At 46.4% G+C, this 20,609-nt stretch overlaps 1 protein-coding gene across 1 annotated transcript in view; it reads right to left on the reverse strand.

The window, feature by feature from the left end:
- Nucleotides 1–14,030, reverse strand: part of LOC130285388 (uncharacterized) — a 34,501-nt gene extending 20,471 nt beyond the window's left edge. Inside the window, exons 1-4 of the mRNA XM_056536747.1 lie at nucleotides 13,817–14,030; nucleotides 12,064–12,181; nucleotides 10,030–10,259; nucleotides 9,591–9,656 (exon numbers count right to left, since the gene is read on the reverse strand). Of these exons, the coding sequence (XP_056392722.1) occupies nucleotides 9,591–9,656; nucleotides 10,030–10,259; nucleotides 12,064–12,181; nucleotides 13,817–14,030 (628 nt within the window). The remainder of the gene's footprint in view (nucleotides 1–9,590; nucleotides 9,657–10,029; nucleotides 10,260–12,063; nucleotides 12,182–13,816) is intronic.
- Between the last annotated feature and the right edge of the window lie 6,579 nt (nucleotides 14,031–20,609).

Raw genomic sequence — 20,609 nt, forward strand, 5'->3', positions numbered from 1 at the left:
CCAGAGCTCTGGATAAGGTTTTCATTAAAGTGGTGGTCATGTCGAAAAATATTTCACCTATGGGCAGAGGCTTGCTATTAAAATAAAAACATCTTATACATACAGTCCGGGCTGCCCGCAGGTCTCTGTTGTCAGTGTGACCCAACCGCAGGCCAGTGTCTCTCCCTGAGCTCATGAGCATAGCGTCTGCAATAAGTTGCTCACAGAACAACTATCCCAATCACTGAAAGAGGCGGAACACCTCAACAGCAAGTGATGTGCAGAGCGGCACTGTTACGCCATGTCTGCAGCGCTAAAAAGAAGAGTGTTTGCTCAGATTTGACAGTAGACGTGGCGCCTTGACACCGGAAACCTGCAAGGAGCTAAAAAGGTATATAAACTAATCTGATCTAAATAACAATAACAAGCCTCTGGCCATGTATGGATGGTATTGGGCAGGTGATGGGCAATACCTGGTTTCCTCCAGACATGATGCTGCCCCCACCATGATCACTGTAGGGATGGTATTGGGCAGGTGATGGGCAGTGCCTGGTTTCCTCCAAACATGATGCTGCCCCCACCATGATCACTGTAGGGATGGTATTGGGCAGGTGATGGGCAGTGCCTGGTTTCCCCCAGACATGATGCTGCCCCCACCATGATCACTGTAGGGATGGTATTGGGCAGGTGATGGGCAGTGCCTGATTTCCCCCAGACATGATGCTGCCCCCACCATGATCACTGTAGGGATGGTATTGGGCAGGTGATGGGCAGTACCTGGTTTCCTCCAGACATGATGCTGCCCCCACCATGAGCACTGTAGGGATGGTATTGGGCAGGTGATGGGCAGTGCCTGGTTTCCCCCAGACATGATGCTGCCCCCACCATGATCACTGTAGGGATGGTATTGGGCAGGAGATGGGCAGTGCCTGATTTCCCCCAGACATGATGCTGCCCCCACCATGATCACTGTAGGGATGGTTTTGGGCAGGTGATGGGCAGTACCTGGTTTCCTCCAGACATGATGCTGCCCCGACCATGAGCACTGTAGGGATGGTATTGGGCAGGTGATGGCAGTGCCTGGTTTTCCCCAGACATGATGCTGCCCCCACCATGATCACTGTAGGGATGTTATTGGGCAGGTAATGGGCAGTACCTGGTTTCCCCCAGACATGATGCTGCCCCCACCATGATCACAGTAGGGATGGTATTGGGCAGGTGATAGGCAGTACCTGTTTCCTCCAGACATGATGCTGCCCCCACCATGATCACTGTAGGGATGGTATTGGGCAGGTGATGGCAGTGCCTGGTTTCCTCCAGACATGATGCTGCCCCCACCATGATCACTGTAGGGATGGTTTTGGGCAGGTGATGGGCAGTACCTGGTTTCCTCCAGACATGATGCTGCCCCGACCATGAGCACTGTAGGGATGGTATTGGGCAGGTGATGGCAGTGCCTGGTTTCCCCCAGACATGATGCTGCCCCCACCATGATCACTGTAGGGATGGTATTGGGCAGGTGATGGCAGTGCCTGGTTTCCCCCAGACATGATGCTGCCCCCACCATGATAACTGTAGGGATGGTATTGGGCAGGAGAGGGGCAGTGCCTGGTTTCCCCCAGACATGATGCTGCCCCCACCATGATCATTGTAGGGATGGTATTGGGCAGGTGATGGGCAGTACCTGGTTTCCTCCAGACATGATGCTGCCCCCACCATGATCACTGTAGGGATGGTATTGGGCAGGTGATGGGCAGTACCTGGTTTCCTCCAGACATGATGCTGCCCCGACCATGAGCACTGTAGGGATGGTATTGGGCAGGTGATGGCAGTGCCTGGTTTCCCCCAGACATGATGCTGCCCCCACCATGATCACTGTAGGGATGGTATTGGGCAGGTGATGGCAGTGCCTGGTTTCCCCCAGACATGATGCTGCCCCCACCATGATCACTGTAGGGATGGTATTGGGCAGGTGATGGGCAGTACTTGGTGTCCCCCAGACATGATGCTGCCCCCACCATGATCACAGTAGGGATGGTATTGGGCAGGTGATAGGCAGTACCTGTTTCCTACAGACATGATGCTGCCCCCACCATGATCACTGTAGGGAAGGTGTTGGGCAGGTGATGGGCAGTGCCTGGTTTCCCCCAGACATGATGCTGCCCCCACCATGATCACTGTAGGGATGGTATTTGGCAGGTGATAGGCAGTACCTGTTTCCCCCAGACATGATGCTGCCCCCACCATGATCACTGTAGGGATGGTATTGGGCAGGTGATGGGCAGTGCCTGGTTTCCCCCAGACATAATGCTGCCCCCACCATGATCACTGCAGGGATGGTATTGGGCAGGTAATGGGCAGTGGCTGGTTTCCCCCAGACATGATGCTGCCCCCAACATGATCACTGTAGGGATGGTATTGGGCAGGTGATGGGCAGTGCCTAGTTTCCTCCAGACATGATGCTACCCCCACCATGATCACAGTAGGAATGGTATTGGGCTGGTGATAGGCAGTACCTGGTTTCCTTCAGACATGATGCTGCCCCCACCATGATCACTGTAGGGATGGTATTAGGCAGGTGATGGGCAGTACCTGGTGTCCCCCAGACATGATGATGCCCCCACCATGATCACTGTAGGGATGGTATTGGGCAGGTGATAGGCAGTACCTGTTTCCTCCAGACATGATGCTGCCCCCACCATGATCACTGTAGGGAAGGTGTTGGGCAGGTGATGGGCAGTACCTGGTTTCCTTCAGACATGATGCTGCCCCCACCATGATCACTGTAGGGATGGTATTGGGCAGGTGATGGGCAGTGCCTAGTTTCCTCCAGACATGATGCTGCCCCCACCATGATCACTTTAGGGATGGTATTGGGCAGGTGATGGGCAGTGCCTGGTTTCCCCCAGACATGATGCTGCCCCCAACCATGATCACTGTAGAGATGGTATTGGGCAGGTGATGGGCAGTGCCTGGTTTCCCCCAGACATGATGCTGCCCCCACCATGATCACTGTAGGGATTGTATTGGGCAGGTGATGGCCAGTGCCTAGTTTCCCACAGACATGATGCTGCCCCCACCATGATCAGTGTAGGGATGGTATTGGGCAGGTGATGGGCAGTGCCTGGTTTCCCCCAGACATGATGCTGCCCCCACCATGATCACTGTAGGGATGGTATTGGGCAGGTGATGGGCACTGCCTGGTTTCCCCCAGACATGATGCTGCCCCCACCATGATCACTGTAGGGATAATACTGGGCAGGTGATGGGCAGTGCCTGGTTTCCCCCAGACATGATGCTGCCCCCACCATGATAACTGTAGGGATAATACTAGGCAGGTGATGGGCAGTACCTGGTTTCCTCCAGACATGATGCTGCCCCCACCATGATAACTGTAGGGATGGTATTGGGCATGTGATGGGCAGTACCTGGTTTCCTCCAGACATGATGCTGCCCCCACCATGATAACTGTAGGGATAATACTGGGCAGGTGATGGGCAGTGCCTGGTTTCCCCCAGACATGATGCTGCCCCCACCATGATAACTGTAGGGATAATACTAGGCAGGTGATGGGCAGTACCTGGTTTCCTCCAGACATGATGCTGCCCCCACCATGATCACTGTAGGGATGGTATTGGGCAGGTGATGGGTAGTGCCTGGTTTCCTCCAGACATGAGGCTGCCCCCACCATGATCACTGTAGGGATGGTATTGGGCAGGTGATGGGCAGTACCTGGTTTCCCCCAGACATGATGCTGCCCCCACCATGATCACTGTAGGGATGGTATTGGGCAGGTGATGGGCAGTGCCTGGTTTCCTCCAGACATAATGCTGCCCCCACCATGATCACTGTAGGGATGGTATTGGGCAGGTGATGGGCAGTACCTGGTTTCCCCCAGATATGATGCTGCCCCCACCATGATCACTGTAGGGATGGCATTGGGCAGGTGATGGGCAGTACCTGGTTTCCCCCAGACATGATGCTGCCCCCACCATGATCACTGTAGGGATGGTATTGGGCAGGTGATGGGCAGTGCCTGGTTTCCTCCAGACATGATGCTGCCCCCACCATGATCACTGTAGGGATGGTATTGGTCAGGTGATGGACAGTGCCTGGTTTCCCCCAGACATGATGCTGCCCCCACCATGATCACTGTAGGGATGGTATTGGGCAGGTGATGGGCAGTACCTGGTTTCCCCCAGACATGATGCTGCCCCCACCATGATCACTGTAGGGATGGTATTGGGCAGGTGATGGCAGTACCTGGTTTCCCCCAGATATGATGCTGCCCCCACTATGATAACTGTAGGGATAATACTGGGCAGGTGATGGGCAGTGCCTGGTTTCCTCCAGATATGACACCTAGAATTGAAGCCAAAATGTTTAATCTTGGTTTCAGCAGATCAGAGAATCTTGTTTCTCACAGTCTGATAATTTGAAAGCTTTTTCACTCCAGGCATTTTTCATGATTTTACTGAGAATAGCTTTCTTTCTGGTCGCTCTGCCATAAAGCCCACATTGTGGATGCTGCAGTTATGGATGACCTTTTGGAAGTTTTTGATTCTTCCAGATCTGATTACAGTAGTTCGATGGGTTGCTTCTTCCATGTAAGAATTATGGGACCACTGTGCTCTTTGGAACTTAGTGCTGCAGAAATGTTTTTTTTTTCTTCTCAAGATCTGTGTCTCCACACAATTCTATCTCTGAGCTCTACAGGCAGTAATTTCCCCTTCATGGCTTGGTGTTTGCTCTGATATACATTGTCAGATGTGAGATCTTATATAGACAGGGCTGTGTCTGAGCTCTACAGGCAGTTCTTTCACCCTCATGGCTTGGTGTTTGCTCTGATATACATTGTCAGCTGTGAGATCTTATATAGACAGGGCTGTGTCTGAGCTCTACAGGCAGTTATTTCCTCCTCATGTTTTGATGTTTGCTCTTATATACATTGTCAGCTGTGAGATCTTATATAGACAGGTCTGTGTCTTGTTAAATCAGATGAATTTACCACAGATGACTCCAACCAGAATGATTAAGAGAATGGGAGAATCCAGAGATAAATATCACGTTTCAAAGGGTCTGAATACTTATGTCCATGAGAAATATTAGATTTTCATTTTTTATAGATTTGAAGAAAAGAAATTAGAATCTAGAATTCTATTTACACATTGTCATTATGGTGTATTGAGTGCAGAATGCTGACTCTCTCCATACTGATCGGGGACATTAATGAATCACTCTGCACATAAAATAGCTCTGTGGCCCTACAGTTACAGCTGCACAGTCCTCTCTATCCCTTCAATGCACTCATCTCTATGATCATAGAGAGAACTGTGTGGTCATACAGTTACAGCTGCACAGTCCTCTCTATCACCTCCCTGCACTCATCTCTATGATCATAGAGAGAACAATGTGGTAATACAATTACAGCTGCACAGTCCTCTCTATCCCCTCCCTGCTCTCATCTCTATGATCATGGAGAGAACTGTGTGGTCATACAGTTACAGCTGCACAGTCCTCTCTATCCCCTCCCTGCACTCATCTCTATGATCATGGAGAGAATTGTGTGGACATACAGTTACAGCTGCACAGTCCTCTCTATCCCTTCCCTGCACTCATCTGTATGATCATAGACAGAATTGTGTGGTCATACAGTTACAGCTGCACAGTTCTCTCTATTTCCTCCCTGCACTCATCTCTATGATCATAGAGAGAATTGTGTGGTCATACAGTTACAGTTTCACAGTCCTCTCTATCCCCTCCCTGTACTCATCTCTATGATCAGAGAGAGAACTGTGTGGTCATACAGTTACAGCTGCACAGTCCTCTCTATCCCCTCCCTGAACTCATCTATATAATCATATAGAACTGTGTGGTCATACAGATACAGCTGCACAGTTCTCTCTATCCCCTCCCTGCACTCATCTCTATGATCATGGAGAGAACTGTGGGGTCATACAGTAACAGCTGCACAGTCCTCTCTATCCCTTCCCTGTACTCATCTCTATGATCATAGAGAGAACTATGTGGTAATACAATTACAGCTGCACAGTCCTCTCTATCCCCGCCCTGCTCTCATCTCTATGATCATGGAGAGAACTGTGTGGTCACACAGTTACAGCTGCACAGTCCTCTCTATCCCCTCCCTGCACTCATCTCTATGATCATGGAGAGAACTGTGTGGACATACAGTTATGGCTGCACAGTCCTCTCTATCCCCTCCCTGCTCTCCTCTCTATGATGATAGAGAGAACTGTGTGGCCATACAGTTACAGCTGCACAGTCCTCTCTATCTCCTCCCTGCACTCATCTCTATAATCATATAGAATTGTGTGGTCATACAGATACAGATGCACAGTCCTCTCTATCTCCTCCCTGTACTCCTCTCTATGATCATGGAGAGAACTGTGGGGTTATACAGTTACAGCTGCACAGTCCTCTCTATCCCCTCCCTGCACTCATCTCTGTGATCATGGAGAGAACTCTGTGGTCATACAGTTACAGCTGCACAGTCCTCTCTATCCCCTCCCTGCACTCATCTGTATGATCATAGAGAGAACTGTGTGGTCATACAGTTACAGCTGTACAGTCCTCTCTATCATCATAGAGAGGAAAGCAGGGAGGGGATAGAGAGGACTGTGCAGCTGTAACTGTATGACCACACAATTCTGTCTATGATCATAGAGATGAGTGCAGGGAGGAGATGGAGAGGACTGTGCATCTGTATCTGTATGACCACACAGTTCTCTCTATGATCATAGAGATGAGTGCAGGGAGGGGATAGAGAGGACTGTGCAGCTGTAACTGTATGACCACACAGTTCTCTTTTTTTTTTTTATCTATTGGTGTATTCAGACTCCCAAACTTTATTTAGTTTTTTCTTCTAGAACACTAGAATTAGATAAATCAAATTAATTAGAAATATCAAACGTGTAAACATGTACACACAAATGGGAAAGTAATAATACGCCACATATAGTGACCAAGCCAAATATTGGGTAGCCGTAGCGCAATAACAAATTTGTATATACACCCAAAAATGTGTAAATAGCCTCAATATACACTCACAAATTAGTCCATCAAAGTAACTGTTTGCAAAACATCTTTCATTAAGCCACATAAAAGTGTTTTTATTATGAGCAGCATTGACTTATTATTACTTTCCCATTTGTGTGTACATATTTACATGTTTGATATTTCTAATTAATTTGATTCATCTAATTCTACAGTTCTAGAAGAAAAAAACAAAATAAAGTTTGGGAGTCTGAATACACCAATAGATAAAAAAAAAACCTCTGTATATATCAAACAGAACAAATAATGACACCATGAATCTAGTACCTCTGAGTTACAATGTTTATACCTGTCTTCGTTTGTGTTACAGGATCTACATTACGTTTACAGACATTTAATGTTTAATTGTTAGGAGAGAGGTGAGGAGGGGGGGGGGGGGGGTAATTATAGGGGCCTAAAGGTCTTTGATGCATTTTAATAGGTTTTTACACTTCATTCATCTTCCTCAGTGGTTCTTACATATCCATGGCTACACCTTTTGTTAGGGACCCTAAACCAGAAGAGATACAAACCTCAGCCATGGCTGAGCGGTGTTCAGGGACTTTACCACGGCAGCCAGAGCCCCAAACTCCTTATACAGTATCACCAGGATCGGCAGCTATGACTGAGCGGTGTTCAGGCACTCTACCATGGCAGCCCGTGCCCCAAACTCTTTATACAGTATCACCAGGATCGGCAGCCATGGCTGAGTGGTGTTCAGGACTCTACCATGGCAGCTGGAGCCCCAAACTCTTTATACAGTATCACCAGGATCGGCTGCCATTGCTGAGCGATGTTCAGGACTCTACCATGGCAGTCGGAGCCCCAAACTCTTTATACAGTATCACCAGGATCGGCAGCCATGGCTGAGTGGTGTTCAGGACTCTACCATGGCAGCCCGTGCCCCAAACTCTTTATACAGTATCCCCAGGATCGGCTGCCATTGCTGAGCGATGTTCAGGACTCTACCATGGCAGTCGGAGCCCCAAACTCTTTATACAGTATCACCAGGATCGGCTGCCATGGCTGAGCGGTGTTCAGGGACTTTACCACGGCAGCCGGAGCCCCAAACTCCTTATACAGTATCACCAGGATCGGCAGCTATGGCTGAGCGGTGTTCAGGACTCTACCATGGGAGCCGGAGCCCCAAACTCCTTATACAGTATCACCAGGATCGGCAGCTATGGCTGAGCGGTGTTCAGGACTTTACCATGGCAGCCGGCGCCCCAAACTATTTATACAGTATCACCAGGATCAGCAGCTATGGCTGAGCGGTGTTCAGGCACTCTACCATGGCAGCCCGTGCCCCATACTCTTTATACAGTATATCCAGGATCGTCTGCCATTGCTGAGCGATGTTCAGGACTCTACCATGGCAGTCGGAGCCCCAAACTCTTTATACAGTATCACCAGGATCGGCAGCCATGGCTGAGCGGTGTTCAGGGACTCTACCATGGCAGCCGGTGCCCCAAACTCTTTATACAGTATCACCAGGATCGGCTGCCATGGCTGAGCGGTGTTCAGGGACTCTACCATGGCAGCTGGAGCCCCAAACTATTTATACAGTATCACCAGGATCGGCAGCTATGGCTGAGTGGTGTTCAGGACTCTACCATGGCAGCCGCTGCCCCAAACTCTTTATACAGTATCCCCAGGATCGCCAGCCGTGGCTGAGCGGTGTTCAGGGACTCTACCATGGCAGCCAGAGCCCCAAACTCTTTATACAGTATCACCAGGATCGGGAGCTATGGCTGAGTGGTGTTCAGGGACTCTACCATGGCAGCCAGAGCCCCAAACTCTTTATACAGTATCATCAGGATCGGCAGCTATGGCTGAGTGGTGTTCAGGACTCTACCATGGCAGCTGGAGCTCCAAACTCTTTATACAGTATCACCAGGATCTGCAGCTATGGCTGAGTGGTGTTCAGGGACTCTACCATGGCAGCCAGAGCCCCAAACTCTTTATACAGTATCATCAGGATCGGCAGCTATGGCTGAGTGGTGTTCAGGACTCTACCATGGCAGCTGGAGCTCCAAACTCTTTATACAGTATCACCAGGATCTGCAGCTATGGCTGAGTGGTGTTCAGGACTCTACCATGGCAGCCGCTGCCCCAAACTCTTTATACAGTATCACCAGGATCTGCAGCTATGGATGAGTGGTGTTCAGGACTCTACCATGGCAGCCAGAGCCCCAAACTCTTTATACAGTATCACCAGGATCGGGAGCTATGGCTGAGTGGTGTTCAGGACTCTACCATGGCAGCTGGAGCTCCAAACTCTTTATACAGTATCACCAGGATCGGCAGCTATGGCTGAGTGGTGTTCAGGGACTCTACCATGGCAGCCAGAGCCCCAAACTCTTTATACAGTATCATCAGGATCGGCAGCTATGGCTGAGTGGTGTTCAGGACTCTACCATGGCAGTCGGAGCCCCAAACTCTTTATACAGTATCATCAGGATCGGGAGCTATGGCTGAGTGGTGTTCAGGGACTCTACCATGGCAGCCAAAGCCTCAAACTCCACTGATTGTGAGGACAATAAATCTTTTTATCTTACCCCTGGAAATAATATCTGTGGCCTCGTTTTCTGTGCCGTTTGATTTCTTTCGTTTTTTGGCATCATCTGAAATTAAAAAGACAGATTATTAGACCATGCGCTGACTATTATGTACATAATGCTCTTTTTTCACTCAGTTCTCCATATATATTGTGCTTTCCTGTTCTATGTAATTTGTGTTTTGGTTTGAGCAGTATATAGTATATGTTGTGGGCACTATTGCTTTGCAGTATTAAATATGGCAGCATCCTGTGCTATTCTATAAGACATCCAGTAATATGGTACAGTATGAGTGTAGGATACTATTGTATGACATCTGTCGCAGGCTTTAGTTCATTGAATGCCATGAACTCTTTATAACACGTGTAAAATAAGTTATCCAGTGTCTCCTTAAAAAATATGGTGTTGGGGAGGGAAATATAAAAACACATATACTCACCTACCCCTGGTCCCCTCGCCTCTGTCCAGTCCCCTGATATTTTGTCTTCTTCCTGCTCACAAGATGAGCACTTGGTGCAGGACCTGACAGCTTTGCCAAACACTGGCCAGACAGGACACTTCGGCAGACGGTGATTGGATGGGCCAGCAGGTCCTGCACTTATCTTGAAAGCAGAAGAGATAAAATCGGGTGACCTGCCAGAGGCATACGGGAGCTGCATGGGACCAGGGCTAGAAAAACACCAAATTATTTTCGATAAGTCCATTTAAACAGAAGCATTTAATGCTCTGTAAAAAGTATCACATAGGTTTTTGTTATTAATTGTATCCTTCATAAAAGGTAGATGCTGAAAGTACTGAGGTGGTTATCATTTTTTTAAATTTTTTATTATTTGTTTAATTGCTATTATTGTCCACTGTCGCAAGGGCCCTTTGGCCAATTAATTGATTTTCAGATTTTAAACAAACATAGACTGAAGACTAGATATAAATATAGATGATATCTGTAGTATAAACAGACTAATAGATTCAGGACGTGTGTTAGGGAAAGAGGAGACACCGGGAGAACAGGAAGTAATAGGGAAACATGTGACCGGACTGATCCTACAGAATAGGAAGGGGATGGGATCTACTGTATGGGGAAGGATTATGTCTGATTTACAGTAAAGTGGATAAGTATCCTGGACAAGGCGATCACAGCTCATCTATACCTGTCTATTGGTGGTTGAGCTTACACCAGGATCGGCTGCCATGTCTGAGCGGTGGTCATGGACTACCATATTTTGTGTTTTGCCATGGAATGTGTCACATGACTCAGCTCCATTGACTGACACACGCACACCCGCCCCCTACCATTGGTTCCTGGGAGTGTATGTGTGTGTGCGCGTGTCACGTGATCACAAATATGCTGTCTCAAACACCGTTCTCTTCAGTGTGAGTTCGGCTGCCACAGCAAGAGGTATGTCTCCTGCTGTGATAGCAGTGAGAGTCTCAGATGTAAGCCGCAGCGCGATCCCCATAGCGGGGACTGTATAAGATACCAGCCGCTGCACTCAGCTTAGGACACCTGCGGGCGCACGGTCCCCATAGCGGAGAGAGTGTCAAATGTCAGCCGCAGCATGATCCCCATAGCGGGAACTGTATGAGATGCCAGCCGCTGCTCTCAGCTTATGACAGCCGCAGGGTCCCCATAGTGGAGAGAGTGTCAAATGTCAGCCGCAGCATGATCCCCATAGCGGGAACTGTATGAGATGCCAGCCGCTGCGCTCAGCTTGTGACAGCCGCAGGTGCAGGGTCCCCATAGCGGGGAGAGCGTCAAATGTCAGCCGCAGCGTGATCCCCATAGCCGGAACTGTATGAGATGCCAGCCGCTGCGCTCAGCTTATTACAGCCGCAGGGTCCCCATAGCGGGGAGAGTGTCAGATGTCAGCCGCAGCGTGATCCCCATAGCGGGAACTGTATGAGATGCCAGCCCCTGCGCTCATCTTATGACAGCCGCAGACGCAGGGTCCCCATAGCTGGGTATGAATGTAATGTCAGCCGCAGTGCTGAGAGCCCCCCGTGGGCGCACAGTCTCCATAGTGGGGAATGAGTTAAATGTCAGCCGCAGCACTGAGATCCCCCCCGAGGGCGCACGGTCCCCATAGCGTGGAATGAATGTAATGTCAGCCGCAGCGCTGAGATCCCACCAAGGGCGCACGGTCCCCATAGCATGGAATGAATGTAACGTCAGCCGCAGCACTGAGATCCCCCGTGGGCGCATGGTCCCCATAGCGGGGAATCAAATACATTACAGCCAAGCTCGAATAACATTGCAGCCGCAGCGCTTCGGCTAGTACAGCAGGAGACATCCTCTTGCTGCGGTAGCTGAATTCAAACTGAAGGAACGGTGTTTGAGACAACATATTTGTGGTCACAAGACACTTGCACCCCCCCCCAGCCCCCCCCCAGGAACCCATGGTAGGGGGCGAGTAAACGTGTGTCAGCCAATGGAGCTGTCTTAGTCCAGCACTGGAAAGTGCTGAGTCATGTAAACCATTCCATGGCCACACCGGCGCCCCAAACTGTGAGAACAATAATTAAATCCTGGAAAATATTACCTGGGACCTTTTTATTGTCTCTGTCCCTTTGTTTTTTTGCTTTTTGACTATCACCTAAAATGAAACACAAAATTGTTAAACCATGAAGCAGATTTAATAATATTGCCTTAAAGTTAGGCAGGATAAACTTAGACTGGACCACAGTATCCAAACCGAACATAATCACAATTTACAACATGACATTGGGTAAACTTCATCATGTTCCCACGACATGTGCAGTGTCCCAGTACAGATCATGCTTTCAATTATTTGTGGGTTATCATATTGTTACAGTGTTGTTGTTGTGTTTCAGTGCATTTACCTTATACTGAGATTTCATATGTTTTGCTCTATAACATGTTACCTACAGATTGTACTGTATTGTATATATATATATATATATATATATATATATATATATATCTGCTCAGCTCCTCCTGCTCTATAACATGATACCTACAGATTGTACTGTATTGTATATATCCGTGTTGTAACTCGACAGCTCCACTCTCCCGCACCTGCGCTCGGACAGGCCAGCAGCGCACCTGGCCGAATGGAATCAACAGGAAATAATGGAGATGTCCAGCGCTTAAGGGTGCAAAAATTCTTCGGCTTTATTAAGTCATAAAAACATACAGCATAGGGACAAGAACGCCGACGCGTTTCGGATCAGTACGATCCTTAGTCATGGCATCATCACTATGTCAGGATCACATATATATAGTAGTTTTTTTACATCACATGACCACATAACATCATACATAAAAACAGGTAAACTTAAAAACCTGGAGATATCACTGGAGGTGGGTAATAACAGAGAAGCTCCGGAAACTAGATGGTATATTACAAGACAAGTTCTTTTGGATAGCAAGCTAAGGCATATATACAGTGCAAGTAGTTAGAGAGATGCGGTTGCAACAATGCAGAACAAAAAAAATGCAGATAAAGAAATATATGTATATGTATCTGCAAATAAATTTAATATGTACAAATAAGATCATGTCTTTGATTAATCCCATTCGGTTCTCTCATATTTAACACAAAGATCCAATAGGATTCCCTATTGAATCCTCTTCATATCTCCTCCTCTAACATTTTTAACCACTTTTTCTATGGCATTAACGCGTAGTGTAGATGTGTTCCTATTATGAATGGATCTAAAATGCCTGGATAGAGCTGATACGTTAACATTATCACTATTTATGTCAGAAACATGTTTGCGGATACGTGTTTTCAATGTATTTGTTGTACAGCCTACATATTGTGTACGGCAGTGGGTGCATGAGGCTAAGTATACAACATAAGATGTATTACAGTTAACATAAGTTTTGTTATAGTATATTTTTCCGGTGTTGTATGATTGAAAGGAATTGGATCTATCAATACATTTACATGTTATGCATTGTGCATGTCCGCATCTCCACGTTCCTGGATAATTTAACCACATTCTGGAATTCACTCCCCTTTGTAGAAATAAACTGGGAGATAACATAGATCCTAGCGATGGGCCACGTCTGGATACTGTTACCACTTTTGTTTTATTGATTTCAAAGAGGGCGGGATCATTCTCCAACACTGGTAAATACTTATTCATAATGTTTCTTATTGCATTAAATTGTTTGCTAAACCCCGTAACAAATATGAGCAAGTTATTATTCCGATGCTGGGAATTGTTTCTGCTTCTATTGCTATTTTTCAATAATGTATTACCTTCTAATTTTTTACTTTTATCATAAGCGTTTTCTAGTACACCATCTCTATAGCCCCTCTGTTTTAACCTTCCATACAAAAGCTGGGACTCCTGCTCAAATGTGGACTCTTCTGAACAATTCCGTTTTAAACGTACCCATTCTCCATACGGAATGTTGTTGACCACATGGTGGGGATGGCATGAGTCTGCTTTGAGAATAGTGTTCCCCGCCATACCTTTTCTATCTGGCTGAATCACTATGTTAGACCTATTAGGATCTCTACCCACACATAATTCTATGTCTAGAAAGGGGAGCTTATCCTTGGAGAAGCTAGCAGTAAATTTCAGATTAAGAGGGTTATCATTTATATATGTTACGAAGCTCCAAAACTCCTCTTCAGAACCCCTCCACACCATGGCAAGATCGTCTATATACCGTCCAATATATTTTATGAAGGTAAAAAACGGATTGTTAGATGTAAAAATAAAAGTCTCCTCCCAAAAAATCATAAAAATATTCGCAAAAGATGGGGAGTATTTGGCCCCCATCGATGCTCCTCTAACCTGAAGGAAATAGCTCCCATTAAACATAAAAAAAGTTATGTGATAACAAAAATTGTGTAGCCATAATAATAAATTCCTTCAGGTTAGAGGAGTAAATGCAAATTTAGATGTCAGGAGAGAGCATCTAGACCTAGTTGCCATGGTATGGAGGGGTAAAGGGAAGTAACATCACAGGTGGCCCAAGAAAAATCATCCGACCACTCCATCTGATCCATTACTTGTAAAACATGTCTCGTGTCTTGTAAATACGTAGGTGTTATTTTAACCAAAGGTTGGAGATATCTGTCAAGCCAGTCCCCCAGTCTCCCCCCAAGAGAGCTGATGCCGGCTACAATAGGTCTTAGTGGGGACGGAAAGCCCCCATTATGTATCTTGGGGAGAGAGTGGAAGACGGGCATGACAGGGTGCTCCACGTACAGATAATCATTCATTTTCTCATCAATAACTCCCATAGCTTGACCCTCATCCAGGAGTTTACCTAGTGCTATTTGACACACTTTTGTGGGGTCATTTTCTAACTTTCTATAGGTGGAGGAATCCTCAAGAAGTTCCAAATTGAGTTTGGCATAGAGACTTGCGTCAAGGAGGACAATTGCGCCCCCCTTGTCCGCATTTCTTATTATTAATTCCTTGTTGTCTTTTAATTCCTTTATAGCCTGTCTCTCCACCAAACTCAAATTGTAGGAACTTTTATGAGTTTTAACTTTTTCATTTAAAGCCACTAATTCCTTTTCTACCAAGTCCTGGTATGCCCGTCTTCCACTCTCTCCCCAAGATACATAAGGGGGGCTTTTGGATGTTGGATGAGTGGGCGCATACTGTTGTCTCTTGGACATGGCTTCGCTGATGGATTGTTGGCGGAATGGCTGACTAAAAGCGGGAGAAGCTGGAGCGACAGAAGGAGGGTTTGACACACAGCTCCCTTCGGCTGAGGTGGTGGAGCCTTGGCTGGATGAAATAGGGAGCGGATGGCCACTGGGTGAAGCAGCAGGCTGGACCACTACATCAGAGCCACGGTTCTCCCAGGCCGCTTTATGGTGGCAAAGCATGTGTTGACGCAGGGCCGTGGTGCCAACATTGGGACCCTGGCCACGCTTCACCTTCTGCCGACAGATCTTGCATGTGGCTACGTGAACCTCCTCCGGATGCCTTATGAAAAACTCCCACACCGCCGAGTAGCTGATTTTCCCACCCGCAGTTCGTACTAATTGACTGCTACTGGCGCCGTCTCCAGGAACCCCTGTTCCACTACCTCCCGGAAAGGTAGGCTGCCGCATAGCAGGTGGTCTCCCCTGGGCACGTTTGGCTCCTGAATTTCCACTCCTGCCACCACGCTGACTGCCAACCGTGCTACCGCCTTGCTTCCTCAAGGTCAACCTGCAACTCTCTTCTCCTAATGATGAAGCCCCTTCTGCACCCGGCTCCCAATTGCAATCGGCTTCATCGTCATCAACAGGTGTGTGCACGTCACTGATGTCCTCCTCAGGTTCCCCAACAGTGTCTGCTTCAGGACCCTGAACACTTGCAACACCGCCTCCCACGTCACTCTCCGCATCACTAGTTGGCCGCCTAGCGAAGCAAGCGGCGCATGTCTCCTCCCCTTCTTGGCTGTCCAGTAGCTGCTGACTGTCCTCTATTAGATCGTCCTCAGTAAATAGTGGAGCTGAACCCACAGGATAAGATACTTCTTTAGGAGAGGGAACAGCATAGGACAAAGGCAATGGGAGAACAGGGACTGCTCCCGGGCCATGCCAACTGAGGGTTGTGTCTGAGGAACCCACCGACTGTTGACTGGGGGTGTCAGATATCACTTGTGATGATGTGGATGAGCGTGTTAACCAATCGACGACGGCAGATGGGTTGCTGGTGGAGACGCGACCTCTGGCTGATAACGGGAGCTCAGGCCTCTCGCTGCGACTCCTGCTGCCACTCGCCCCAAGTCTGCTGCCAACTCTACCTGAAGTATTTAGGCCTCTGCCACTCCTCTGTGCACGTCCTGGCACTTCTCTGCCTGACATACTTAGTGCGTTTATGAGGGTATTACAATACGCTACACTACTCTTTTAACAGTATTTGTCTAGAACAGCAGCAGGTGATTACTTACGGCTGTCCTTTCACAGTATGTAGGCCCTTTACAGATTAACAGGTACAAAATGGTACACTACTTGGATGTACGTATGCGGTATGCACTGATGAAGGCAGTAAGATGCGCAACTATAGGCAGAAAAAACTCAGTATTTTTTAAAAACACCAGCCAGTTAATACTATTGTTTGGACATTGACGGTATGGAGCACCTTGACAGCTTAGCAGGAACTAAATGGTACAATACTTGGATGTACCTGTCATGATCACACCCTATTGGTCCAGCTAAGATGCTAGAGAGAGTGTGACGGTGCAAGGGTTAAAGCCGTCAGACCTCTGGGTATCCACTTCTAGTCCCAGCAAGTCACCAAATTAACCCTTAGATAAACGTGTTTCCACCAGAGCTGCCTTCAGAAAGGTGAGCTCATATATTTTACAGATCAAAGACCAGAGCTGATTAATTAAACCCTTTAATCTTATAAAAGGTATCACAGTGCTGACTATATAAAAGTACAGGAACAAATGACATACAGGTATAACAATATATAAAAGAGTTTAGCAAGACAAGTTCAGAAAACAAAAATGAAGTTCTTACAGCATGATGGTATAGCCGTCCTTCAGTGAGTGAGAGTCTAGCTCTTGTCGGCTTGTGGTGCAGCCTTCCACACCCTGAGTCTAGCATTGTTTTAAATATCATATCTGCTTTCTTGGGAGGGAGACTCCATTCCCCCCTCCCCTCTGATCTGACCAGGGGGTCTTATCTCTTCCTGGCCCCTTATCTGTTTGATTATAGGATGGGAACAGAGTGCATGACTTCAAAAAAGCCTTTGACTTCAAAGGAGATACAAACAAACAGCCAGACCCCCAATAAAATGCAATACACAAAAGGTTACACCATCTGGATGACCTCTCACCCATGTCTTGGATACTCCATCACACACAGTTATAATTTATAATACACATATAGGATTTTAATAATCAGGGCTTGGGCCTGACAGTACCTATGCGGTATGCACTGATGAGGGCAGTAATATACGTAACTATACGCATAAAAAACTCTGTATTTTTGTAAAACACCAGCCGGTGAATATTATTGTTTGGACTTTGATGGTATGGAGCACCTTGACAGCTTAACAGGTACTAAATGGTACAATACTGGGATGTACCTATGCGGTATGCACTGATGAGGGCAGTAATATGCCTAACTATGCGCAGAAAAAAATTCTTTAAAAAAAAAAAAACAGCCGGTGAATAGTATTGTTTGGACTTGCACAGTATGTAGCCCCTTGACAGATTAACAGGTACAAAATGGTACAAATGCACTACAGTCCACTGAACAATCACGTATTTCTGAACAGCAGCAGGACCCAACAGTGCAGCACCACAAAAAAAAAAAATCCAGGGATTAACCCCTAAATTGCACTCTGTCACACAATTCTGAGCAGCAGAAGATTTGTGAAGCAAATAAAAATAAACTCAATAGAGCTGAAAAATGAGGAGATGAGATGGTTGATAAAGTTGAGGCAGCTTGGAGATGTGTATGAGGCAGCTGACAGCTATCTGCCCCTCTCTGCTGCAATGCTCAATAACGTGAATAGGAGGTTTAGCAATCAATGATCCTTCTTAGAGTAACAGCACAGCACTCTGCACTCCTGCCTTTCCCTAATGCTGATGTGACTAGCAGTTGCAGTGTAACGCTGTGGTATGAGCTATTCACACACACACAGTCCTGTCCTCTCCATCTGACTGCATAGATGAAATGAAGAGAGGCAAGATGGCCACCGATTATATAGGGGCTGTGACATCACAGGGGTCAGTGAACACTGATAGGCTGCATCTCACATGTGGTTCAGGATCAGCCCGCCTACCTTCATTCCCGCCACTGTTTCCCGCCCTCCTATGATCCCCTGCCCCATGTACTCACATGTGGATCCGCCATCTTAGCTCTACAATAGCCTGGAACGCTGTAAAATGGAGTTTAATGAAGCGATCGAATCGCGGCGATATTCGCATTCGTTGCAAATCGAATTTTTTATGAAATTGATAACGAATTTGGGTTCGTCAAGTTCGATTCGCTCATCTCTACTCTTCAGGTCTATTCAGTCCCGAAACCCTTTTATATTTGCAGACACCACACGAGGTCTTGTTCTATGCAGGATGAGCTGGAGTTTTAAGTAGAATTATCTTTGGGTACATGAATGAATAAATAAATAAATAAATAACTATAATTTGTTTAGACTGAAAAAATATTTTCTGTAATATATATTTTTTTCTTTTTGAGGGAGAGGGGAGGTTGGCTTCTATGGTTTTTTTTTTAATGGTGTTCATCATGTTGTATAAATGACACATTGTTATATTTAAATTATTATTAGTATTATTATTATTTTATATTACAATTAGTTTGTTTTGTCTATTACTACTTTTGCACTATAAATACACTTTATGTGTTATATTTTTTATTTTTCTGAGAACTGTACGTTTTTTCTTTTCCGTCCATGTTGCTGTGCGCGTGTTGTGTTTCAGAACGAGCTGCAGTTTTCATTGTTACCATTTTAGAATACAATGACTTTTTGTTTTATCTTTTTACATAAAGAGGACAGTGTTTAACTGACTTTCTACTTGAAGGATTCAATGGCGTTAATTGGGAACTCGAAGGGAACATTGGAAAGAGTATTACCAAATACAGAATATAGTGTTATCACCCTGGATGAGTCTTCTCTATATTCTGATATCCGACATGAATTGGACCCGGAGATGACTGGATTCTGTTTGTTGCGATCTCTGAGCAGATAGATTTTATTCTCAGTGGTCCCTGATCTATTCTTACACATAATGGGGTCATTTATCAAGTCCATAATCAGCCTATATCAGCATGTGACACCGGCTCCGGCTCTGATTGGCCCGGCATCACAGTGGTCCCGAAGAACTGCCAGGACCTGGATAGGAAATGTGGTCAGCTACGTTTCCCCTGAGAGGATTTATAAAATTGTAACTAATGAAAAGAGGGATTTTTATAATAAATATAGATAATAAATGAAGAAAAAATGACATGTCCATGGTCAGGATTAGGTACTGAGGAATATATTTATTTATTCTGTGGGATCTGACAGGTACACTTTAAGTATTGCTATAAGTATTGGTTGAGATGTTCTGTCTGGAAGAGTAATACCCAGGATCCTACAAAAGGCTCTCTATAACCTGGACACAAATTGCGCTCCTCGGTCAAAAATAATAGCCCTGATTTACTAATGTCAACCCGACTCTTTTTCTCGGGTTGTGCGACCAAATTTGTGTCACATAGCCCATGCGACACTTTGTGCGACACAATTTCCCCACAAAAGATATCATCACTCAGAGTGTTTTTTAAACCCGTCAAAATGGGTGTGGTTAGCCCAAAAAGGGGCGTGTTCCCGACAAAAAAGAAAAAACACTCTGAGTATGATGGAAAACTCACAAGAAAACCTGTGAATTTTGCTTCACCAAAAGCCAACAGCTCTGAGCTGTCGGGAAATTACTCAAAACCGAGTGAATCCTACCCCCATCATGGTACAGGGTCTATTCCATGATGGGGATAGTAATACAGGGGCTGAGGGATTGATCGCTAGTGAGGAGCAGCATAGGCCATATTAGAATTCGCGATATTTTGCTAATATGTGGACGAATATTCGTCATATACTCGCAAAATTCGCATTTACGTTATATTCGCTTTTTTTGCGCATATGCAAAAATGTATGCCTCCTTTTAATTGGACATTTATATGGACACTGTTATTTGCAAAAACTTTTTATATAAAATAGAATAAAACATTATATGTATATTTGAAATAAACATTGATGAAAACGTGTATAGCAGGGCTCTGTACACTGAAGACAAATAGGGCTCTGTACACTGAGGACAAGCGGGGCTGTGTACACCGAGGACAAGCGGGGCTCTGTACACTGAAGACAAGCGGGGCTGTGTACACCGAGGACAAGCGGGGCTCTGTACACTGAAGACAAATAGGCTCTGTACACTGAGGACAAGCGGGGCTATGTACACTGAGGGCAAGCGGGGCTCTGTACACTGAGGACAAGCGGGGCTGTGTACACCGAGGACAAGCGGGGCTCTGTACACTGAAGACAAATAGGGCTCTGTACACTGAGGACAAGCGGGGCTGTGTACACCGA

The sequence above is a fragment of the Hyla sarda genome, chromosome 8 (assembly GCF_029499605.1).
Source record: "Hyla sarda isolate aHylSar1 chromosome 8, aHylSar1.hap1, whole genome shotgun sequence".
Taxonomy (NCBI): Eukaryota; Metazoa; Chordata; class Amphibia; order Anura; family Hylidae; genus Hyla; species Hyla sarda.